Source organism: Schistocerca americana, chromosome 9 (genome assembly GCF_021461395.2).
Source record: "Schistocerca americana isolate TAMUIC-IGC-003095 chromosome 9, iqSchAmer2.1, whole genome shotgun sequence".
Taxonomy (NCBI): Eukaryota; Metazoa; Arthropoda; class Insecta; order Orthoptera; family Acrididae; genus Schistocerca; species Schistocerca americana.
The window spans coordinates 98,513,735-98,539,182 of NC_060127.1; the positions used below are offsets into that span (position 1 = coordinate 98,513,735).

General features: G+C 43.4%; 1 protein-coding gene across 1 annotated transcript in view; it reads left to right on the top strand.

The window, feature by feature from the left end:
• The window catches only part of LOC124550994, an 87,185-nt gene that overhangs the window by 39,178 nt on the left and 22,559 nt on the right, over positions 1-25,448 (top strand). The window contains exons 4-6 of the mRNA XM_047125826.1: positions 8,282-8,409; positions 15,231-15,406; positions 21,356-21,606. Of these exons, the coding sequence (XP_046981782.1) occupies positions 8,282-8,409; positions 15,231-15,406; positions 21,356-21,606 (555 nt within the window). The remainder of the gene's footprint in view (positions 1-8,281; positions 8,410-15,230; positions 15,407-21,355; positions 21,607-25,448) is intronic.

Here is a 25,448-nt window from a genome sequence, read left to right on the forward strand (position 1 = left end):
TCTCTGGAGGGAGTTGACACACATCTGCACACACAAGTCACCTAATTCCCGTAATTTTCGTGAAAATGGCGGGGGGGGGGGAGGGGGTGCGATGAAATCTGACGCCACATTCAGTCATATCCCAGATGTGTTCCATTGGGTTGAGATCTGGTGAGCTGGGGGACAGCACATCAATTATAACTCGCCACTGTATTCCTCAAACCACTCCATCACACTCCTCGTCTTGTGACATGGCGCATTGTCTTGTTGAAAAATGTCACTGGCGTCATGAAGGGGTGTACATGGTATTTGTTGTATTCTCCAACAGTTTATTGAACGTAACTTCTTCTACAACACAATAGCTAGCTGTACAATAGATGTAGGCGTACGTCGATCTAGCCGGAGATGTGGTTCCTCTCGGTTGGCTGGTACTTCGATCGGCGGTACAGTACAGCGGCTTCGGTGATATCTACTCGGAGACTCCGCTATAGCGGTTGCCATTAGCAGCGGACGAAGACTGGTCTGCCTTCGATCGGCCGGGCCTATATAGTGAGCTTGAGCCAATAGAAACCCGGTTTAGAAATCCGTGGCTGGATATTTCGCGGCGACCTCTGCAAGGAAAGGTTCCTATTAATCGACTCGAATCTTCGGCGTGTTTCCTGATGTCTTCGCCTGTTTGGCTGTTGGTTTGTTTCCATCATAGTGTGGCTGCTATGCGGTGCTGCCTGCCATTTAGGGGAACCCGATGGCAGACGGTACAGTATTGAACCATCCTACGATACTTCTTGGCCACCATGGTGCCTTGCACGAGCACCATTGGAATCATGGGTGCCCATGTCAATGTTCCCGAGAGCATAATGGAATGGCCACCAACTTGTCTCTGCCAAGCAGTACAGGTGTCAGGGAGTTGTTCCCCTGGAAGACGAAGGATTCGCGCCCTCCTGTCGACATGATGAAGGAGGTATGCCGGCTGGAGTGGCCGTGCGGTTCTAGGCGCTACAGTCTGAAACCGGGCGACCGCTACGGTCGCAGGTTCGAATTCTGCCTCGGGCATGGATGTGTGTGATGTCCTTAGGTTAGTTCGGTTTAATTAGTTCTAAGTTCTAGGTGACTGATGACCTCAGAAGTTAAGTCGCATAGTGCTCCTTGAACCATTTGAAGGAGGTATCGGGGTTCATCAGCCCATGCAAAGCTCTGCCACTGTGGTAACGAACAGTGCCGATGGTCACGAGCCCATTTCAGTCGTAGTTGTCTACGTTGTGTTGTTAACATTGGCACATGCATGGGTCGCCGTCTGCGGACGGCCATCGATGGAAGTGGTCGCTGCACTATAGTCTGCCCAGCATGAAAGTCTGATGTTAGTTCCATCACATTTCGCCGACTGTTCTGTTTTACCAGTCCTCCCAGCCTACGACAGCCGACATCTGTAATGAGGAGTGGCAGCCCAATCCGACGACGTCTGGACGTGGTTTCATCTTGGTTTCGACACGTATTGAAGACACTCCCCACAGAACTGCTCGAAAAGCATACAAGTCGTGCAATTTACGAAATGCTCCTACAGAGACTCCTGTACATCACCACGTGGCCTCGGTCAAACTGAAATAGGTCTGGCACCTTCCCCATTCAACACACAGACAGCAGGCTCACTGATACTACATGCACCAAGCGTGTGTCTATCTAGCAGTCATTCCTCGTCAGGTGTCACTGATACACTACTGGCCATTAAAATTGCTATACCAAGAAAAAATGCAGATGATAAACGGGTATTCATTGGACAAATATATTATACAAGAACTGACATGTGATTACATTTTCACGCAATTTGGGTGCATAGATCCTGAGAAGTCAGTACCCAGAACAACCACCTCTGGCCGTAATAACGGCCTTCATACGCCTGGGGATTGAGTCAAACAGAGCTTGGATGGCGTGTACAGACAGGTAAAGCTGCCCATGCAGCTTCAACACGATACCACAGTTCATCAAGAGTAGTGACTGGCGTATTGTGACGAGCCAGTTGCTCGGCCACTGCCGGTCAACTACTGTTTGTGTATGGGAAATCTGTTGGAAACTTTCCTCATGTCAGTACGTTGTAAGTGTCGCCACCGGCGCCAAAGTTGTGTGAATACTCTGAGTAGCTAATCATTTGCATATCACAGCATCTTCTTCCTGTTGATTAAATTTCGCGTCTGTAGCACGTCATCTTCGTGGTGTAGCAATTTTAATCGTCAGTAGTGTATATTCTTGAAGGGAATGGCGGACCCATTTTCGAACAGGCGATGAATTCGTTTGAACCAAGGGTAATTCCTTCCTTATACTGCGGTTGCGTTCTTTATTTTTGTTAGGGTTTGAACTTTTTACCTTATATTAATTTTAGTTCCCGTTCTTTTGGCTGTGAGGTGGAATTTGTGTCCATACTGAGGAAAAAACCTCCCTAAAAACTTCAGTAGGGTTATTTGTATGTTAAACTAATCTATATTAATCCTCTCGCAAATTTTGATCCTGTAATTCCTGCGGCATAACTTGTACTTGCTGGGTTCTGTCGTAGTTGTTCAGTAGCACTTGCTGGGAACGAATATTTATGTTTTGGAAAATTAAGCTGCATCGGTGGTTGTTTTAACGAGTGCGTTGTTTTTGATTCTGTTGTTAATCTAGATTCTTCGTATTTTGCTGTCACTTATATCAGTCTCTGCTCTAGTAGCTGTGCATATGCTACATGGTATAGATATCTTCTATTGGCTCTTGGACTAGTATTTATCGCTGTTCGTATCATTATGTTGAATATTTTTGGTGTGTGAACGTTTGAAAAAAAAAAGGCTCCAAGCACTATGGGACTTAACATCTGAGGTCATCAGTCCCCTAGAACTTAGAACTACTTAAACCTAACTAACCTAAGGACATCACACAGATCCATGCCTGAGGCAGCATTCGAACCTGCGACAGCAGCAGCAGCGCGGTTCCAGACTGAAGCGCCTAGAACCGCTCGACCACAGCGGCCGATTTGAACGTTTCATATCATCCATATTGGTGCAGCATGTTCCAGGGTTGGTATTATAAAACTGCGGTAGACATAAAGTAGATGTGGGGCTGTTGCTCCATAACATTTTTTTTATCAATTTTAAAAGTCCTAATCGTTTTCTTTCTTTCATTATTGGTTCTGTAATAGCTTATCATCACGGTGGAATCAAATGTTAGTCCAAGATATGTTACGTCTTTTTTCGGTTCTATGGATACTTTACAGCTTATTTGTCAGTGGTTCGTCACTTTATAAACTACATTTTCACCTCTAACCGGATTTTAAGTGCATATTTGACACGTACATGAGAGGTAACTATGAACCTCAGTATCTCGTAAACGGATAAAGAAATCAGTTAAATTTTTGGAGATCGGGATCGTAGGAATACATCGTAAGAGTTTCAGCCATTTACTTGGAATCCGCGGCTCGGTTTTGGTACGAAGGAGTGGGATAGGAAAAGGTTTATTCCGGGGGATGGGGGGGAGGTGGTTCCTAAGGGAACGTCCATGAACTAATTGTGTTTCCAAAAGGCACTTAAGACTTACCGTACGCATCAAATGCAAAATGACTCAACTGAGTCGCTCCGATTGCCTAAGCGGGAGGAAATTTGTAACATTGATACTTTGGCCCCATACTGTTGGATAGCGACACTAAGAAGAGCATTCTGTGGGGTATACAAATGATTCGCAGCCCAAGGACTATCCAAAACACTTGACCCTACATTTCTGTCAGCAATAGAACCCGAGGTATAAGCCCCGGAAGAATCCCGTTTTCATGTGCGACGTTTTGTAATATATCAGGCAGAGCATGCTGCCCGCACGCATTCCGATATGGGCGACGGCGTTGCTACAGCGTGTACGCAACGTAGCGAGACTCCTATGCAGGTATATAAGCACCGACATGTAGGCAAGGGATTAGTATGGCATTCGCGTCTTCCCTCCGTGCGTGTACTATGGAGACGTTATTACCAACTGTGTCCGAGCAGTACCAACGTGCTGTTATTCTTCTCTTGGATGTCGAAGGACGAATACCGGGTGGTATCCATTGGAGAATGAAGAATGTGTGCGGTTAAGGCGAAACGGCAGGGGGAAACTTCGACAGAGAATCCTACTGCTTCATGACAGCGCGCGTCCCCATATCGCGAATGTCGTAGCGCAGAAGTTACGCCAGCTCAAGTGGCGTCGGTGGAATGACAGCCTCATTGCTCACGGCGATTTTTTCTGATTGGCATCCCGATTCTCAACAGTAAGGCCCTCCGACTGTCCCCACTTATATCTTATGGCGAGCACGATGTTAACTGGCCACTGCTACGTTAGTAAGTTTGAGTAGAGGAACTGTATTTTTTCGTTAAGGATTCTGTGACTGGTGTTTGTTGACAGACAGATTTCAAATAACGTTTGTTTTATACCTTTACTCGCTCTATTGAGCAGATCACTTTCAATATCTCCAGAACGATATTCATTGAGAGCATGTTCAACAAAGTTGGAACCTCTCTTTTTCAGTCTCCATACGTTTTCGTGTTAAGTGTAGCAGTTATATCCTTTTCTGACTGGTCTTCACATACATTGTCACAAAAAAAGTAACATGAAGCAGTATACATGCCACTTTTTTCTAAAGATTGAATCTCGTCTTTAATTCTTGGATGTGAGGTCCGTCAGTTATGCAAAACACCATTTTTTCTCAGTATCCTAACATGTTGCTGCACCACTGTGCCATCATCAGTGGCTTTTCGGTTTTATTTATTCTGCAATGTGAACATTTTTGTTAAATGATTATAAAATTATGTGCATCTTTAGTTCAAACAACATATCGTTTCTTTTTGTAAATATCTTTACGTTTGGTGTGCATGAATTTTCTGGATCAATTGTGTGTTAATTACTAGAGGTAGCTTGCCATCTGCAACCAAACGATGTTGATGAGAAAGTTTTCTGCTGGAAGTTAACCTATCTCCTAGAACGTAATTTAGTTTGTCGCAATGTTTCCGCGCCTATATTCGTTTTTACTTACGTTTTCGTGTGCCAAGCACTTCCATTCTCCGCATCATGCTGAGGTGTTGTGATGCATACGTAGCTATAACAAGTATTTTCCACAAATAACGTAGTAAAAGACTCTTCACTTCACCAAAACACAGTGTGATTGTGGTTTGTTGTGTGTCCCAGCGCAGTCACTGTTCATTTGTTCACCAGAGAGTTCGGCGCCAAATTTGAATTTTGTTTGCATTTTATCTTTGTGTGTGTGCGTGTGCGTGTGCGTGTGTGTGTGTGTTTTCTGTGCGCTTCTTAGCTGTGTGTGTTCTCTTTTATATGGTATTCATTTTGTGTGTAAATGGTGCGTCTTTGCAGATTTTAGTGTATCATTTTTTAGCGCGCGCGCTTGTGTGTGTGTGTGTGTGTGTGTGTGTGTGTAGATGTGTGCCTGTGTGTGCGTGTGTGCGTGTGTGCGCGTGTGAGTATTTACAAAAAGAAACGATCTGTTGTTTGAACTAAAGATGCACATAATTTTATAATCATTTAACAAAAATGGTCACATTGCAGAATAAATAAAAACGAAAAGCCACTGATGATGGCACAGTGGACCCGTAACATGTTTGGGTACTGAGATGGTTCAAATGGCTCTCAGCACTATGGGACTTATCTTCTGAGGTCAGTCCCCTAGAACTTAGAACAACTTAAACCTAACTAACCTAAGGACATCACACACATCCATGCCCGAGGCAGGATTCGAACCTGCGACCGCAGCGGTCACGCGGTTCCAGACTGTAGCGCCTAGAACCGCTCGGCCACTCCGGCCGGCGGGTACTGAGAGAAAATGGTGTTTTGCATAACTGAAGGACCTCACTTCGAACAATTTTAACTGCAAACACAGCCAATACAAGGAGCTGTAAATCAAAATGATGTATATCTGGTCTTTAACGTTGAACACAATGCTGAAAGGAGTAGACTGGATCGCACGTGTATGTGGCACCAGAATAAGATAAGAATATTAATAAATTAAAATGAAACTAGTATACTATAAACGACGAATTTCTCTGATAGGCTCGATAATGCGGATCACTGACTGTGCGCGACCGTAGAGCCAGAGATACTGTTTCTGGTCTGAGAATGTAGTGTTGGAGAGAGCTGGGCGCACACTTGTAGGTAGTTGTGTGTGAGGGAAAGACGATGGGGTGGGCAGCTTCTGTGGTGTGCTGTGTGAAGCCACCAAGAGTTAGATCAATGCAGGTATGTCGATATTGTTTAACATGGAAGCAGAAGTCTTCATGTATGCGAGGTAAAGATTCTCAATAATTACGATTTCTGTTTTTGCCAGAGCGTTAGTATAGGTGAGTTGGCTGACAATTTGTTATTGTTGAGTAACCCCACGATGTACGTAAACGGTTTTCACATAAAGTGTAGTTAGGTATTTCATTTTTGTAATGCTTTTAAGATTTGTTAACAGAGCTATGTGTAATTTGATGATTTGCATTTACGTTGGATTAATGAAGTGAGATAATACTTGCTGTTCAAATCTCATTGTTTGTGAATCAATTGTGAGTAATGTGACTTCAATTGCCAGATGTTTTTGAAAAGACAAACTTAATTTGCAATACAATTTTGCTGTATGCAGTGAGTACTAGTAATCCATCATTATCAGCAACGCCTCCCGGTCCAAGTCATATATTTTTCAAAGAATTTGGAATTTCTTAAATGTTCTAGTTTATGAGCCAAATGAATTTCATGTGCATTTCAAGTATTATGGCCAGCATTGCACACTGATGAGCCTGTAGTTAGTATATTTATATTTTTTATGAGAGACCAGAATATACGCGTTCCACCGTTGCTGCTTTAGACGTAAGACCATTTAATTTAATTGTTACGTGTACAGTTAACAAACTTATTGGTTTTTTAACAGGGCTTTAGCATTCAGTGGTGAAGGGGGTGAATGTGTTTTGCAGTGACTGTTTCTTTATTGGTATTGAGAGTTGCATTACCCAACCGATTCGTGTTGAGTTTTGCTAACAATTACACAGACTAATAACACTGCTTGCACTTACAACACGCCACACGACAATTCGAGTTCAGTAGTCATTCCACAGATCAGACATTCATTCAACTTTTTAAGGAACGTTACAATGTGGACATCTACATCTACACCTGCGTGATTACTCTGCTACTCACAATAAAGTGCCTGGAAGAGGGTTGAGTGAACCACCTTCAAACTGTCTCTCTACCGTTCCACTCTCCAACGGCGCGCGGGAAAAACGAGCACTTCAGTTTTTCTGTGCGAGCCCTGATTTCTCTTGTAATTTTATTTGTAATTGTAACCCCTAAGTATTTAGTCGAATTTACAGCCCTCAGATTTGTGTGACAACGCGTAATCGAAATTTAGCTGATTTATTTTAGTACTCATGTGAATAACTTCAGGTTCAATTGCCACTTTTCGCACCATGTAGATATCTTATCTAAATAATTTTGCAATTCGTTTTGGTCTTCTGATGACTTTACAAGACGCTAAATGACAGCATCCCCTGCAAACAATCTAAGACGGCTACTCAGATTGTCTCCTATATCGTTGATCTAGATCAGGGACAATAGAGGGCCTATAACACTTCCTTGTGGAGCGCTGGATATTACTTCTGTTTTTCTCGATGACTTTCCTTCTAGAACTACGAACTGTGACCTTTCTGACAGGAAATCACGAAACCAGTCGCACAACTGAGGCGATACTCCGTAGGCACGCAGTTTGGTTAGAAGACGCTTGTGAGGAACGGTATCGAAAGCCTTCTGGAAATGTAAATATATGGAATCAGTCTGACATCCCCTGTCGATAACACTCATTACTTCATGGGTATAAAGAGCTAGTTGTGTTTCACAAGAACGATATTTTCTGAATCCGTTCTATGTGTCAATAAATCGTTTTCTTCGAGGTACTTCATAATGTTCGCATACACTGTACGTTCCAAAACCATACTGCAAATCGACATTAGTGATATGGGCCTGTAATTCAGCCGATTACTCCTAAATGCCTTTTTGGGTATCGGTGTGACTTGAGAAATTTTTCAGTCTTTAGGTACGGATCTTTCTGTGAGCGAGTGGTTGTATATAATTGCTAAATATGGAGCTATTGTATTCTAAGTTTTTTAAAATAAATTTGGTGTATATTTCCTGGATTTTGCTTTGCTGACAAGTACCACTGCAGTTTTGCCTACATGTAGCATATGAACAGGTGAAGCCAGGAAGTGAAAGCTGTGTTTGTGACAGAAATCTGGTCAGTTGTGTAGTTCATTAGAATGTCGTCTGTCTTGTCCAGAACTGGAGGCCGAGGTGCCCGTCTACCTGGAACACGTCTCCAGCTACACACGGAATGTTGCCCAGTTGCTCTCACATGGTGTGAGGCATATATCAGCTGCTTTGGTTCCGTTCGCATTCGACAACCTGGTAAGTGACGTTTCCATAACTCAGTTTGTTACACGTAAGATGGATGAGAAAATGACACACACAGCCGCGTAAGTGGTCAGTTCTGAGAGTCTGCTTCCTATGTCTGATTCACACTGTCGTTATCTTTGCGTGTCCGATTGTGAAGTTAATCATCTGTAAGAGTTCTGACTCTCCCGTACGTCTACGATACTTGTAGTGTTGTTAGAGAGAGAGAATGCAAGCTGAAAACGGATAAGGACGGTGAAAAAATTCAACCCTTTCGTCTTCCTCGTAATGTGTTAGCAGTCTGCTGAGTCAGAAATTGAATTACTAGTGCAGACTTCACGAAGAATATAATAATTCCAATCCCAAAGAAAGGAGGTGTTGACAGATGTGAAAATTACCGAACTATCAGTTTAATAAGCCACGGCTGCAAAATCATAACACGAATTTATTACAGGCGAACGGAAAAACTGGTAGAAGCCGACCTCGGGGAAGATCAGGTTGGATTCCATAGAAATGTTGGAACACGTGAGGCTATACTGATCCTACGACTTACCTTAGAAAATAGATTAAGCAAAGGCAAACCTACGTTTCTAGCATTTGTAGACTTAGAGAAGGCTTTTGACAATGTTGACTGGAATACACTCTTTCAAATTGTGAACGTGGCAGGGGTAAAATACAGGGAGCGAAAGGCTATTTACAATTTGTACTGAAAGCAGATGACAGTTATAAGAATCGAGGGGCATGAAAGGGAAGCAAGGGTTGGGAAGGGAGTGAAACAGGGTTGTAGCCGATCCCCGATGTTATTCAATCTGTTTATTGAGCAAGCAGAAAAGGAAACAAAAGAAAAATTCAGAGTAGGAATTAAAATCATGGAAAAGAAATAAAAACTTTGAGGTTAGCCGATTACATTGTAATTCTGTCAGACACAGCAAAGGACCCGGAGGAGCAGCTGAACGGAATCGACAGTGTCTTGAAAGGAGGATATAAGATGAACATCAACAAAAGCAAAACGAAGATAATGGAATGTAGTCGAATTAATCGGGTGGTGCTACGGGAATTAGATTAGAAAATGAGACGCTTAATGTAGTAAATGAGTTTTGCTATTTTTGGAGCAAAATAACTGATGATGGTCGAAGTAGAGAGGATATAAAATGTAGATAGCAATGGCAAGGAAAGCGTTTCTGAAGAAGAGAAATTTGTTAACATCGAGTATAGATTTGTCAGGAAGTCTTTTCTGAAAGTATTTGTATGGAGTGTAGCCTTGTATGGAAGTGAAACGTGGACGATAAACAGTTCGGACAAGAAGAGAATAAAAGCTTTCGAAATGTGGTGCTACAGAAGAATGCTGAAGATTAGATGGGTAGATCCCATAACTGACGACGAGGCATTGAATAGAATTGGAGAGAAGAGAAATTTGTGGCACAACTTGACTAGAAGAAGGGATCGGTTGGTAGGCCATATTCTGAGGCATCAAGGGATCACCAATTCAGTATTGGAGGGCAGTGTGGGGAGGGTAAAAATCGTAGAGGGAGACCAAGAGATTAATACACTAAACAGATTCAGAAGGATGTAGGGTGCAGTAGGAACTGGGAGAAGAAGAAACTTGGACAGGGTAGAGTAGCATGGAGAGCTGCATCAAACCAGGCTCTGGACTGAAGACCACACACACATATATATATATATATAAAAAAAGAAGCAAAAGGTAGGCCCGAAGCCTAATGTTTCTGTTCTTTCTAAAACACAGTAAATAATTCACCAGTTTCTTTATGAATAGCAAATGCCGGATATTAACAAAGACATAGATGAATAAATATATTTATAAGCGCGCTGCAACCATTTTTTCGTGTAACTGTGGAGTACTTGTGGTCTGACGCCATCGATAGTAATCAGCCACATTGACCTCCAATAACTCATGTACTATTTACGTTACATGCCTGTAATTCGTACCAATTTAGGTTTACACTAATAGCTTTCTAAAGACATGGCGATCGAGAAAATCGGATGAAGCTTTTATACTTTGGAAATTCGTTGCTGGGTGTTACTTGTATAACTGAGCGTCAGATACTAAACTTTAAACTAACAAAGATATTGAAAAACTTATTGCAACATCAGAATCTTAGCGCAAATAATGGTAATCTACATGTTTCTTTTTGAGAAATCATAGTTCATCTGGCTACTATTAATTTCTGTACGAACTGTGAAATGTCCGCCATCTTTGGCACTCGCGGGCGCCACAACTCGCCCGCTACCTCACCACTTCTCGAGCTTGGACCGTTCACAGTTTCTATTTTGCTTTTTATTTCACTAAACAGTACACCTTCTTCCTGTTTTCGTGCTTGATCTACGTTCAGCTTTTGACAGTCTGTACACTGGGCCCCCTTACCACTAGATCTGAGGGGGATGCGATGGGGAGTTTCCCATGTAAGAAGCAACGCGAACCATATGATAATTAGTTGCTCTTCCGCGGTGCACGTAATACTGAAGGAAACAACTGTTTCACACCGACCACGGCACACAGTACACCCTCATTCCCGTGGCACGACAAACACACTCTCGTTCTCAGTCCAGACTCTTCGTTGATGTTTTTTCTCTGTCGATCTGTCGGTATGTTTCTACAGCTCAACATATCTCGCTTAAAATTACACTTTCAAAACTTTACGAATACATCGATTTATATTGTGACACAAAATTGCAACATCACATTATTCTGTTCAAGGGAAAATTTTTAAATAACGTGTTAATAAACGTGCGAGTACACAGCACCAGAAAAAATGAAAATAGGAATTACACTCACGACGACTACATCTCGACCCAATGTTTGAAACCATGAATCCAGCCTCGCTTATCCGCAGAACAAACAGGTTATATTCAAGGAAAAGGAACTCGTGAACAGTTTCTCAACGTACGACAAGGAATTGCGAGACCTTTGTGTTCTTGTCTTGTCTGCTTCCGTGACTATAGGAAAGTCTTTGACTGCATTGTCTGGGAAAAGTTGTGACAGGTACTTCAGAGTTTGGTGTCTCACTGCACTTGACAGTACTGACCAGAAGTTCACACAATAATCACCTCGCAGCTTCGAAGACAAGTGCTGGTACATCTGATTTCTTCAGCGTATCAAAAAGAGTCAGAGAGGGTTGAGTTCTATGCCCCCAACTGTAGAATATTTATACAGAAAATTTTATAAGGAATGGTGGTGATGGCTGGACTAAAGCCATCTCAATTGCTGGTAGAATTTTTAACAAGCTCCGATTTTCTGTGGACACCGTACCTGCACACAGCAGCGAAAATGAAGTTGCTGAGCTGCTAACAACAGTAAAGGACATTAGTCTATCATATGGGTTGGACCTCAATCTCAACAAGACGAAATTCATAATAAGTGAACGAGGAGTATAGGTCCAGCTCACAGGTCGATTAAAGGAACTGGAAGTCTTTCATCTATCTTGTGTCAAACATCTGTGACACGGGAAGGTGTGAAGATGAGATAAGAAGACGGATCACGCTAGAGCGAGTGACTGTGAAGGAAATCACCGTGATTTCGCAGAACACAACAATAACGAATAACTTGCGACTTGTTGGAAGACTCGTGTTTTGCCTATAGTTTTATGGTTGCGAGTAGGGTTGTTGGCAGAACATTGATAAGCCCAAATATCGATATACCTCCCAAAATGTTTCGATATATATCGGTGACATATCTTTCCCAGCTGTATCGATATCGCTATGACAATATGGAGTGGTGATATTTTTATGTATACACTACTGGCCTTTAAAATGGCTACACCAAGAAGAAATGCAGATGATAAACGGGTATTCATTGGACAAATATATGATACTAAAAACGACATGTGATTATATTTTCACGCAGTTTGGGTGCATAGATAATGAGAAATCAGTACCCAGAACAACAGCCTCTGGCCGTAATAACGGCCTTCATACGCCTGGGCATTGAGTCAAACAGAGCTTGGATGGCGTGTACAGGTACAGCTGCCCATGCAGATTCAACACGATACCACAGTTCATCAAGAGTAGTGACTGGCGTATTCTGACGACACAGTTGCTTGGCCAACATTGACCAGACGTTTTCAATTGGTGAGAGATATGGAGAATGTGCTGGCCAGGGCAGCAGTCGAACATTTTCTGTATCCAGAAAGACTCGTACAGGACCTGCAACTTGCGGTCGTGCATTATCCTGCTGAAATGTAGGGTTTCGCAGCGATCGAATGAAGGGTAGATCCACGGGTCGTAACATTATCGGAAACGTAACGCCCACTGTTCAAAGTGCCGTCAATACGAACAAGAGGTCACCGAGACGTGTAACCAATGGAACTCCATACCATCACGCCGTGTGATACGCCAGTATGGCGATGACGAATACACGCTTCCAATGTGCGTTCACCGCAATGTCGCCAAACACGGATGCGACCATCGCGATGCTGTAAACGGAATCTGGATTCATCCGATAAAATGACGTTTTACCATTTGTGTACCCAGGTTCGTCGCTGAGTACACCATCACAGGCGCTCCTGTCTGTGATACAGCGTCAAGGGTAACCGCAGCCATGGTCTCCAAGCTGATAGTCTATGCTGCTGAAAACGTCGTCGAACTGTTCGTGCAGATGGTTGTTGTCTTGCAAACGTCCCCATCTGTTGACTGAGGGGTCGAGATGTGGCTGCACGATCCGTTACAGCCATGCGGATAAGATGCCTGTCATCTCGACTGTTCGTGATACTAGGCCGTTGGGATGCAGCACGGCGTTCCGTATTACCCTCCTAAACCTACCAATTCCATATTGGATCTCGACCAACGCGAGCAGCAATGTCGCGATACGATAAACCGCAATCGCGATATGCTACAATCCGACCTTTATCACAGTCGGAAACGTGATGGTACGCATTTTTCCTCCTTACACGAGGCATCACAACAACGTTTCACCAGGCAACGCCGGTCATCTGCTGTTTCTGTATGAGAAATCGGTTTTCTCATGGCAGCACGTTGTAGGTGTCGCCACCGCTGCCAACCTTGTGCGAATGGTCTGAAAAGCTAATAATTTGCATATCACAGCATCTTCTTCCTGTCAGTTAAATTTCGCGTGCGTAGCACGTCATCTTCGTGGTGTAGCAATTTTAATGGCCAGTAGTGTATGAAGCTGTTGTTTCCAAATTGTAGTAAAACATAATTTTACTTTCACTGTGTGAAGGGGTGTTACTACTTTTCGAGCTCCCATCACCTGCAGTATTTTTCTTTGACTCCCATCACCGAAGTATAGGTGGCACAAAGAAGAAGTCCGAATGCACTAGCTGATGGTTGGGTCAATTAAACAACAAGATTTCCGATGTTGAGAGATAGCACAATGTAATTGACGCGATTGGGCGCTGACGTGTGTGTGTGTGTGTATGGGTGGGGGGGGGGGGGGGGTGGAGGGTGAGGGGTATGCTGACGTAATGGGCGCTCGGCGCTCTGCGCTACCAGCAGAAACTGCAACGTTTAACTTCATCACGCAAATGTGACACTACAGCTGCTAGGGAGCTGGCGTTTGCAGAAATGGGAAAAAACAGGGAAGTCGACAAGGAGTGTTCTGGGCAAATCCGATATGCGACGAAACCCAACGACGGAGCCATCGGACACCTTTTATTGTGATGATGATGTTTGGTTTGTAGGGCGCTCAACTGCGTAGCACCTTTTATTGTGCCTCTTACATTCAGTTAGCAAAGTGGTTATCACCAAGCGTGAACGTGCATCGTTTTCTTTTCAATTCTCGCTATAAGGGTGAAAAGCTGGTAGCTAGGTTGTTGATGTACAGAGTATCAAATTACAAATCAATACTTAAATATATAGATCTAAAACCGGCAGTATTTTTACATTATGCACCCGACATGTTTATAGGCTCGTACGTATCCACGTTTTCCGTCGATATATCGACACATTTTTCGATAAGTCGGTGGCCTGTAACGATATGTTTTTAATATCAATATATCGGCTTTCCGATATTTTTGAAAATATCAACACTCCTAGTTGCGAGACACGCTCTCTTAAAGCGAGAGACTAAGAGCGCATCGAAGCGTTTGAGCTTTGGTGTTGGCGCACGATGCTGCACATAAAACAGACCGAAAGAAGAACAGATGAGTACATCATAGACCAACTCAGTATCTCCAGGCGCCTTTTTCTTTTGTCAACCAAAAAATTCTCCAGTTCTATGGCCAAATGTGAGAAGAGATGGAGAAAGTCTCGAGAAAATAATCATGAAAGGTCTAGGGCACAAGACCGGAGGGAGGGGCAACGACCAGGTGGAGAGATCAAATCAAGGACATCTCTGGTCTGCCTCCCCAGAAGGCTCTGAGAGAAGCTGGTTACTGGCCATGGTGGAGACATATCGGTAGTCGGGTCACGACGCTCAGCATTCAGCACAACGATTTGTGATGGTCATGACATGATGCAAGCAGGAACATAGCTGTAGGAAAAAATAAATGTACAGTACTCATCCTGAAATAACTTTTTCGATTTATAAAGAAAGTAAAGTGGAAAACAAGGAAAAAGAAAGCACAGCAAAAAGGAAAAAAGAAAATCTAGATCGTGTTATCTTCACATACTGTTGCTACCTAGAAATAATTGGAACTCTTTTACCTGTTGTTATAGGCTGAAAATTGTCAGTACTTAATAAGACATCACTAGACACTTATTTTGGATTCATGTTGCAATGGCTGTAGAAAACTGAGTGTTAGTCCATGTGCCGGCCACAATTTCAATGTTACGTAATAGCGCTACCTATAAGTCTAAGTTAAGACTGGCTGCTGGTTGCGAATATTATGCCAGTAATTTGAATTATTCTCTGTGTTTCTCAGGATACGCACCCGAATGATGAGCTACTCAGTACCTGGATTAACCACGTGGAGCATATGAGGGACATGCTGCACGTGAAATTAGGGGGTTGGGTACAGGATATGCAATACGTCAGCGAGCAGACAGCGAATTACAAGGTGGAAGAAGACAAGATGTCGCCTGGGAAGTATATAATAAGGTATAAACCAGTGTACATTGAAACCTATGTTAGACTCAATGTTGTGTTGTGCCGGCTGGGGTGGCCGAGCGGTTCTAGGCGCTACAGTCTGGAACCGCGCGACCGCTACAGTCGCAGGTTCGAATCCTGCCTCGGGCATGGTTGTGTGTGATGTCCTTAGGTTAGTTAGGTTTAAGTAGTTGTAAGTTCTAGGGGACTGAATTCCTCAGATGTTAAGTCCCATAGTGCTCAGATCCATTTTTGATCCAGTTGTTCTCAATTCATCATACACACGTGTAGGGTGCGTACGTTGGGGATATCTTTCAGCGAATAACTCTCTAGATCTCACTGAATCTCTGTAAATGAGAAGCATATCGACGTATTCTTCGAAGGAATACGTCTTTCACATTCGCTTGATTCGACGATACTAGTCATGTCGTTCCCATTAGTGATGTATTGTGAAACCGTCGAATGGTGTTTACATATCGATGGCACGTTAGATGGATACGCCGTATTCGGCGAATATTTACTATTTGCATGATATACGAGAGAGAATTGTCAGAGCATGTGCTTCGATAAGTGCCGAAGTGATAAGGAATATCACTCAATACATGATAAGAAGATTGCAGCACTGCATAGTTACCAATGGTCATCACTTCGAACATCTTCTGTAAATGGTCGCTCATACCACATACACGTGAGGCAATACTGACCCTACGACTTATCTTAGAAGAAAGATTAAGGAAAGGCAAACCTACGTTTCCAGCATTTTTAGACATAGAGAAAGCTTTTGACAATGTTGACTGGAATACTCTCTTTCAAATTGTGAACGTGGCAGGGTTAAAATACAGGGAGCGAAAGGCTATTTACAATTTGTACAGATACCAGATGGCAGTTATGAGTCGAGGGACATGAAAGGGAAGCAGTGGTTGAGAAGGGAGTAAGGCAGGGTTGTAGCCTCTCCCCGATGTTATTCAATCTGTATACTGAGCAAGCAGTAAAGGAAACAAAAGAAAAGTTCGGTGTAGGTATTAAAATCCATGAAGAAGAAATAAAAACTTTGAGGTTCGCCGATGACATTGTAATTCTGCCAGAGACAGCAAAGGACTTGTAAGAGCAGTTGAACGGAATGGACAGTGTCTTGAAAGGAGGATATAAGATGAACATCATCAAAACCAAAACGAGGATCATGGAATGTAGTCGAATTAAATCGGGTGATGCTGACGTAATTAGATTAGGAAATCAGACTGTTAAAGTAGTAAAGGAGTTTTGCTATTTGGGGAACAAAATAATGAATGATTGTCGAAGTAGAGAGGATATAAAATGTAGACTGGCAATGGCAAGGAAAGCGTTTCTGAAGAAGAGAAATTTGTTAACATCGAGTATTGATTTAAATGTCAGGAAGTCGTTTCTGAAAGTATTTCTGTGGAGTGTAGCCATGTATGGAAGTGAAACATGGACGAGAAATAGTTTAGACATGCAGAGAATAGAAGCTTTCTAAATGTGGTGCTAGAGAAGAATGATGGAGATTAGATGGGTAGATCACATAACTAATGAGGAGGTATTGAATAGAATTGGGGAGAAGAGGAGTTTGTGGCACAACTTGACAAGAAGAAGGGACCGGTTGGTAGGACATGTTCTGAGGCATCAAGGGATCACCAATTTAGTACCGGGGGGGGGGGGGCAGCGGGGAGGGTAAAAATCTTAGCAGGAGACCAAGAGATGAATACACTAAGCAGATTCAGAAGGATGTAGGCTGCAGTAGGTACTGGGAGATGAAGAAGCTTGCGCAGGATAGAGTAGCATGGAGAGCTGCATCAAACCAGTCTCAGGACTGAAGACCACAACAACAACAACCGCATTTATGATCTTCGTTAACCTTCAAAGACTTTACTGTTACACACCATTGGATTCGTCTCGATAGCCGCCGTCAAAAACAAGTGCCAAACTATAGCATCCCATTTAAAAAACGAAGGTGAGCTTCATATCTCTAAAGCGACCCCACCGAGCAACAAAAAACCAACGTCATATTGTGGCCCCTGTTTTCCGATGCAACATATGTCCCACAAACTTTTCAGCTACTATCATACTTTCGGTTTTATTCTAGCTGGCAGCACTTAGTGACTCACCCTGTACACAGGGTGGTCAGGAAAAGTCTGAAAAGCGTCTAAGGGTGTTACAGGGCAGGTTGCACTCAGAAATAAATGTCACTAAGAAAATTAGACACATTGCGCTGTTTCTGAGTTAATTAGCACTGAAGTTATCCAGTCAAGTTATTGAGTGTGCAGCTTCAAGAAACGGGGTTGCCGATCATGTTCTTGGTTTGCTTTCCCGAAAACCAAAAAAATGATATAAGAATGGGACATGTGATGGTGGTAAGCATCGAACCGACTCAAAGGTTGAGCAGTTTCGTGTGCTGCCATCGACGCTGACACCAACTGACGATAATTATATCTGGCGGCGAGCTTGAAATTTCATCACGTAACTGTCTGACCATCACAAACTTTTCAGACTATTTCTGACCACCCTGTGTAATAACACAGAAGGAATAGACATAATTTACATAATGGCGGGTAATAAAACAGTAGCCACATAAATACAAAACCACAGAGCCGTTCACACTCGACGGTAATCCACACTACAAACTGTTGACACGACGCACTAACACTGATGATGTCGATGGCACATGTGAACGATGGAGTGTGACGGTGAACACTAAACACAAAACACGACGGCACACACAAGAGATGGATGGCGGTGACCTCCGGCGCGCGAATGTTCATGTAACGTGTGCGAGTCCGGGGACCTGCCAAGAGGGTGAGAAGGGTGAGGGGGAGGGAGATGGGAGAGCAAAGATGCCAATGCCAGAGGAGATGAGACGAGGAGTAGAGGGACGGGGGTAGGGGAAGCCCGGGGGAGGAGTGGGGAGAAAGGGAGGAGGGAGGGAAGGAGGAGAGAAGGGAAGGAGGGTGCCCAAAGGAACAAACACAGGAAGATGGGGGGAGGATCAAATTTGGTAGGAGGGGGAGCTGGCGGAAGCCACCTTGGGAGAGGGTAAGGAGGGTGGAGACATGGGGAGCAGGTGGGACGTGGGAATACAGGCGCGGCAGCGGACGGGGGTGGGAGAGGATAGGTGAGACAAGCGGGTGAGGAGGGTCGAGTTTACGGGAGGTGTAGAGGATCCATATCTGTTCGAGGAAAAGTAGGAGGTGCGGGAAAGGAATTAGGTCGTACAGGATCCGCGTGTGGGAGGGGAGACGGATGCGATAGGCGAGGCGGAGGGCATGGCGTTCAAGGATCTGAAGGTAGGGGGGGCGGAGATCCAGGCCGGATGGGCGTAACAGAGGATAGGGCGGATGAGGGATTTATAGGTGTGGAGTATGGTGGAGGGGTCCAGACCCCACATACTGCTGGAAAGGAGCTTGAGGAGACAGAGTCGGGAGTGTGCCTTGGCTTGGATTGTCCGGAGATGCGGGGAATAACACAGAACATAGACATTCGTGTACGTCTTCTGCGGATGAAAAATGTATGCTGCTCTTGTCGTTCGTTAAAGTTCCATGCCTTATGTAGATAAATAGCAGAACCTGTTGGCAAAGATAAAAAATTACATCAAAATTTGTTTCACGTTATGCGGGGTGCTCCATTGATAATGACTGGGCCAAATATCTCACGAAATAAGCGTCAAACGAAAAAACTACAAAGAACGAAACTTGTCGCTTGAAGGGGGAAAGCCGGCCGGAGTGGCTGAGCGGTTCTAGGCGCTACAGTCTGGAACCGCGCGACCTCTATGGTCGCAGGTTCGAATCCTGCCTCGGGCGTGGATGTGTGTGATGTCTTTAGGTTAGTTAGGTTTAACTAGTTCTAAGTTCTAGGGGACTGATGACCTGAGAAGTTAAGTCCCATAGTGTTCATAGCCATTTGAACCATTTTTTTTGAAGGGGGAAACCAGATGGCGCTATGGTTGGCCCGCTAGATGGCACTGCCATAGGTCCATCGGATATCAACTGCATTTCTTAAAACAGGAACCCCCATTTATTATTACATATTCGTGTAGTATGTAAAGAAATATGAATGTTTTAGTTGGACCACTTTTTTCGCTTTGTGATAGATGGCGCTGTAATAGTCACAAACGTATAAGTACGTGGTATCACGTAACATTCCGCCAGTGCGGAAGGCATTTCCTTCGTGATACATTACCCGTGTTAAAATGGACCGTTTACCAACTGCGGAAAAGGTCAATACCGTGTTGATGTATGGCTATTGTAATCAAAATGCCCAACGGGCGTGTGCTATGTATGCTGCTCGGTACCCTGGACGACATCATCTACGTGTCCGGATAGTTACGTTATTTAAGGAAACAGGAAGCGTTCAGTCACATGTGAAACGTCAACCACGACCTGTAACAAATGATGATGCCCAAGTAGGTGTTAAAGCTGCAGTCGCGCCCATTCCGCACATCAGTAGCAGTCAAATTGCGCGAGAATCGGGAATCAAAACGTCGGTGTTGAGAATTCAACATCAACATCGATTGCACCCGTACCATATTTCTATGCACCAGGAGTTGCATGGCGACGACTTTGAACATCGTGCACAATTCTGCCACTGGGAACAAGAGAAATTACGGGACCATTACAGATTTTTTGCACGCGTTCTATTTAGCGACGAAGCATCATTCACCAACAGCGGTAACGTAAACAGGCATAATATGCACTATTGGGCAACCGGAAAATCCACGATGGCTCCGACAAGTGAAATATCAGGGACCATGGTGGGTTAATGTATGGTGCGGCATTATGGGAGCAAGGATAATTGGCCCCCATTTTATTGATGGCAATCTAAATGGTGCAATGTATGCTGATTTCCTACGTAATGTTCTACCGATGTTGCTACAAGATGTTTCACTGCATGGCAGAATCCCGATGTACTTCCAACATGATGGATGTCCGGCACATAGCTCGCGTGCGGTTGAAGCGGTATTGAATAGCATGTTTCATAACAGGTGGATTGGTCGTCGAAGCACCATACCATGGCCCGCACGTTCACCGGATCTGACGTCCCCGGATTTCTTTCTGTGGGGAAAGTTGTAGGATATTTGCTATCGTGATCCACCGACAACGCTTGACAACATGCCTCAGCGCATTGTCAATGCATGTGCGAACATTACGGAAGGCGAACTACTCGTTGTTGAGAGGAATGTCGTTACACGTAGTGCCAAATGCATTGAGGTTGACGGACATAATTTTGAGCATTGATTGCATTAATGTGGTATTTACAGGTAATCACGTTGTAACAGCATTCGTTCTCAGAAATGATAAGTTCACAAGGGTACATGTATCACATTGGAACAACCGAAATAAAATGTTCAAACGTACCAACGTTCTGTACTTTAATTTAAAAACCGAACTGTTACCAACTGTTCGTCTAAAATTGTGAGCCATATGATTGTGACTAGTACAGCGCCATCTATCACAAACCGAAAAGAGTGGTCCATCTAAAACATTCATATTTCTTTACGTACTACGCGAATATGTAATAAAAAGTGGGGGTTGCTACTTAAAAAAACGCAGTTGATATCCGTTTGACCTATGGCAGCGCGATCTAGCGGGCCAACCACAGCACCATCTGGTTTCCCCCTTCAATCTAGACAAATTTCGTTCTTTGTAGTTTTTTTCGTTTGACGCTTATTTTGTGAGATATTTGGTCCGGTCACGATGAATGGACCACCATGTTTGTCACTGTAGCTCATCACAAGGAAATACCTTTACTTAAAAAAAAAATACACGACGGTTCAAGTCGCAGTCCAGGAAGCAGTTTTAATCTGCCAGGGAGTTTCAAATAAGCGCACACATTCCGCTGCAGAGCGAAAATTCCATCATGCACATTTTTACGTTCTTGCTTGCACTGTACATGATTTGGCGTGTTTGTTTTATTTGCTTTTAACGTTCAACCTCGCCGCTCGTGCGTCAACAGGCTGCCGCTGTTGAATGATCGCCTGCTGTCGTACCACGGGCAGTACCTCGCCTTTCGCGACGACTTCAGCGCGCAGTGTGAGAAGCAACAGCCAGAGGCGTCGTCAATGTTCGCTCTCGCCGACTTGCTCTACGGCTTCTACTACCACGTCTGGTTCAACGAAGCTCGAAGTTTGCTGCCGCTTTACGAAGTTCATTACAGTTTGACCGCCTTGCCTGGAGTTCCAAATGAACGTCCTATCTACATCAAAGGTAAGTTTGATTCTGGGATACACGTGGTTCACGTTTATGCACCGAAGGCTGTTGACTCTACTGTCATTCGAGGAATCAGGTACAAAAAACACCTGTAGATATCCACTTTTAGATCTTCCGTGATTTTCTACACCACGTAAGATAATTGCGATAGTTGCTCGTGTACTTTCCATCTTCGATCTTTCGACTGGCTGGCAGCTCTCCATCTCTATTTGTCTCTAGCTTACACTTCATTTCGACGTGACGCAGGTTAGAAAATTTAAAAAGGGAAATGGATAGGTTAAAGTTGGATATAGTGGGAATTAGTGAAGTTCTGTGGCAGGAGGAACAAGACTTTTGGTCAGGTGAATACAGGGTTATAAATACAGAATCAAATAGGGGTAATGCAGGAGTAGGTTTAATAATGAATAAAAAAATAGGAGTGCGGGTAAGCTACTACAAACAGCACAGTGAACGCATTATTGTGGCCAAGATAGACACGAAGCTCACGCCTACTGCAGTAGTACAAGTTTATATGCCAACTAGCTCTGCAGGTGATGGAGAAATTGATGAAATGTATGATGAGATAAAAGAAATTATTCAGGTAGTGAAGGCAGACGAAAATTTAATAGTCATGGGTGACTGTAATTCGTGAGTAGGAAAAGGGAGAGAAGGAAACATAGTAGGAGAATATGGATTGGGGGTAAGAAATGAAAGAGGAAGCCGTCTGGTAGAATTTTGCACAGAGCATAACTTAATCATAGTTAACACTTGGTTCAAGAATCATAAAAGAGGGTTGTACACATGGAAGAATCCTGGAGGTACTAGAAGGTATCAGATAGATTATATAATGGTAAGACAGAGATTTAGGAACCAGGTTTTCAACTGTAAGACGTTTCCAGGGGCAGACGTGGACTCTGATCACAATATATTGCTTATGAACTGTAGATTAAAACTGAAGAAACTGCAAAAAGGTGGGAATTTAAGGAGATGGGACCTGGATTAACTGACTAAACCAGAGGTTTACCATTAACAATAGAAATCCATTATTCTTTCGGAAAATATCATGTAAGTGTAAAAAAGTTGTGGAATGTTTTGAAAGAGATAGAATCGACAGCATTTGAGAGATATATACCAAATAAATTAATAAGTGATGGTACCGACCCCCCACGGTACACAAAACGGGTCAGATCGTTGTTGCAGTAGCAACGAATAAAGCATGCCAAATTTAAAAGAACGCAAAATCCCCAAGATTGGCCAAGTTCTACAGAAGTTCGAAATACATCGCGTATTTCAATGCGAGATGGTTTTAATAATTTCCACAACGAAATTCTGTCTCGAGATCTTGCAGAAAACCCAAAGAGGTTCTGGTCATATGTAAAGCACACCAGTGGCAAGACGCAATCAATACCTTCACTGCTCGATAACAACGGTGAAGTCATTGATGACACTGCCACCAAAGCAGAGTTATTAAACACGGTTTTCCGAAACTCTTTCACCAAAGAAGGCGAAGTAAATATTCCTGAATTCCAATCAAGAACAACTGCCAAGATGAGAAACATAGAAGTAGACATCCTCGGTGTAACAAAGCAGCTTAAATCACTCAATAAAGGCAAGGCCTCCGGTCCAGATTGTATACCAGTCAGGTTCCTCTCAGGGTATGCTGATAAAATAGCTCCATATTTAGCAATTATGTACAACCACTCGCTCACAGAAAGATTCGTACCTAAAGACGGGAAAATTGCTCAAGTCACACCAATACCCAAAAAGGGAAGTAGGAGTAATCTGCTCAATTACAGGCCTATATCACTAACGTCGATTTTCTGCAGGGTTTTGGAACATACACTGTATACGAACATTATGAAGTAACTCGAAGAAAACGATTTATTAACATATAGCCAACACGGATTCAGAAAATATCGTTCTTGTGAAACACAACTAGCTCTTTGTACTCATGAAGTAATAAGTGGTATCGACAGGGGATGTCAAATTGATTCCATATTTTTAGATTTCCAGAAGGGTTTCGACACCGTTCCTCACAAGCGTCTTCTAATCAAACTGCGTGCCTACGGAGTATCGCCTCAGTTGTGCGACTGGATTCGTGAGTTCCTGTCAGAAAGGTCACAGCTCGTAGTAATGGACGGAAAGTCATGGAGTAAAACAGAAGTAATATCCGGCGTTCCCCAAGGAAGTGTTACAGGCCCTCTGTTGTTCCTGATCTCTATTAACGACATAGGAGACAATCTGAGTAGCCGTCTTAGATTGTTTGCGGATGATGCTGTCATTTGCCGTCTTGTAAAGTCATCATATGATCAAAACGACTTGCAAAATGATTTAGATAAGATATCTGTATGGTGCGAAAAGTGGCAATTGACCGTGACTAAAGAAAATTGCGAAGTTATTCACATGAGTACTAAAAGAAATCAGCTAAATTTCGATTACGGTATAAGTCACACAAATCTGAGGGCTGTAAATTCTACTAAATACTTAGGGATTATAATTACAAATAACCTAAATTGGAACGATCACATAGATAATATTGTGGTAGAACAAACCAAAGACTGCGATTCATTGGCAGAACACTTAGAAGGTGCAACAGGTCTACTAAAGAGCCTGCTTACACTACGCTTGTCCGCCCTATTCTGGAGTACTGCTGTGCGGTGTGGGATCTGCATCAGGTGGAACTGACGGATGACACCGAAAAAGTACAAAGAAGGGCAGCTCGTTTTGTATTATCGTGGAATAGGGGAGATAGTGCAACATACATGATACGTGAATGGGAGTGGCAATCATTAAAACAAAGGTGTTTTTCTTTGCGAAGGGATCTTCTCATGAAATTTCAATCACCAGTTTTCTCCTCCGATTGCGAAAACATTGTGTTTGCACCCACCTATATAGGGAGAAATGGTCATCACGGTAAAATAAGAGAAATGAGGGCTCGCACAGAAAAAATTTAGTGCTCGTTTTTCCCGCGTGCCGTTGGAGAGTGGAACGGTAGAGAGACAGCTTGAAGGTGTTTCATTGAACCCTCTGCCAGGCACTTTATTGTGAATAGCAGAGTAATCACGTAGATGTAGAAACACAGGGTGTCCCACTCAAATCTCTCTGATTTCAAAGACCCAGGAAGAGAAGACACATTAGATACAATGAATAATGCACCACATTGTAGAGCATCTCAAATAATTTATTTGTTTATCATGAATACACCTGTACATGTGAACCACTTGTAGCACGAAGAATATCGAGTCTACATTCAATTTCTTGCCGAGTTCTTTGTAGCATTTCCTCTGCTACTGTTGCAATCGGATTAGTGATACGATGTCGCAACGCAGGAATGTCGTCCGCTTTGGTCGCATACACTCGGTCCTTCACGAACCCTCACGTGAACAAACCAAGTGGCGTAATGTCTGGTGGACGTGGTGGCCAGGCAATGGGTCCTCCATGTCCGATCCAACGATTGGGAAATTTATTATCCAGGAACTTGTGAACATCCCTTGACCAATGCAGCAGAGCTCCATCTTGTTGAAAAATGATGTTGAGTTGCAAGTCTTGTAACAGAGGGTACACATACTGCTCTAGCATATCCATATACAGTGACTCATTCAGTGTTTGTTCCGCATAGAACAACGGTCCAACAATGCTGTGGTGCATTGGCCAGCACCAGACGTTTAGTTTAGGGCTATCACGAACATGTTCAATGACAATGTTCGAATTTGCAAACCCCAAATCCGAACATTATGCCTATTAACCCTTCTTGATAGATGAAAGGTTGCCTCATCTGAGAATAAACATTTTTCCAGGAAGCTGGCATCCATATCAATAAGCTGCAGTATACCCACAGCAAATTGTTATCGGCATGATTT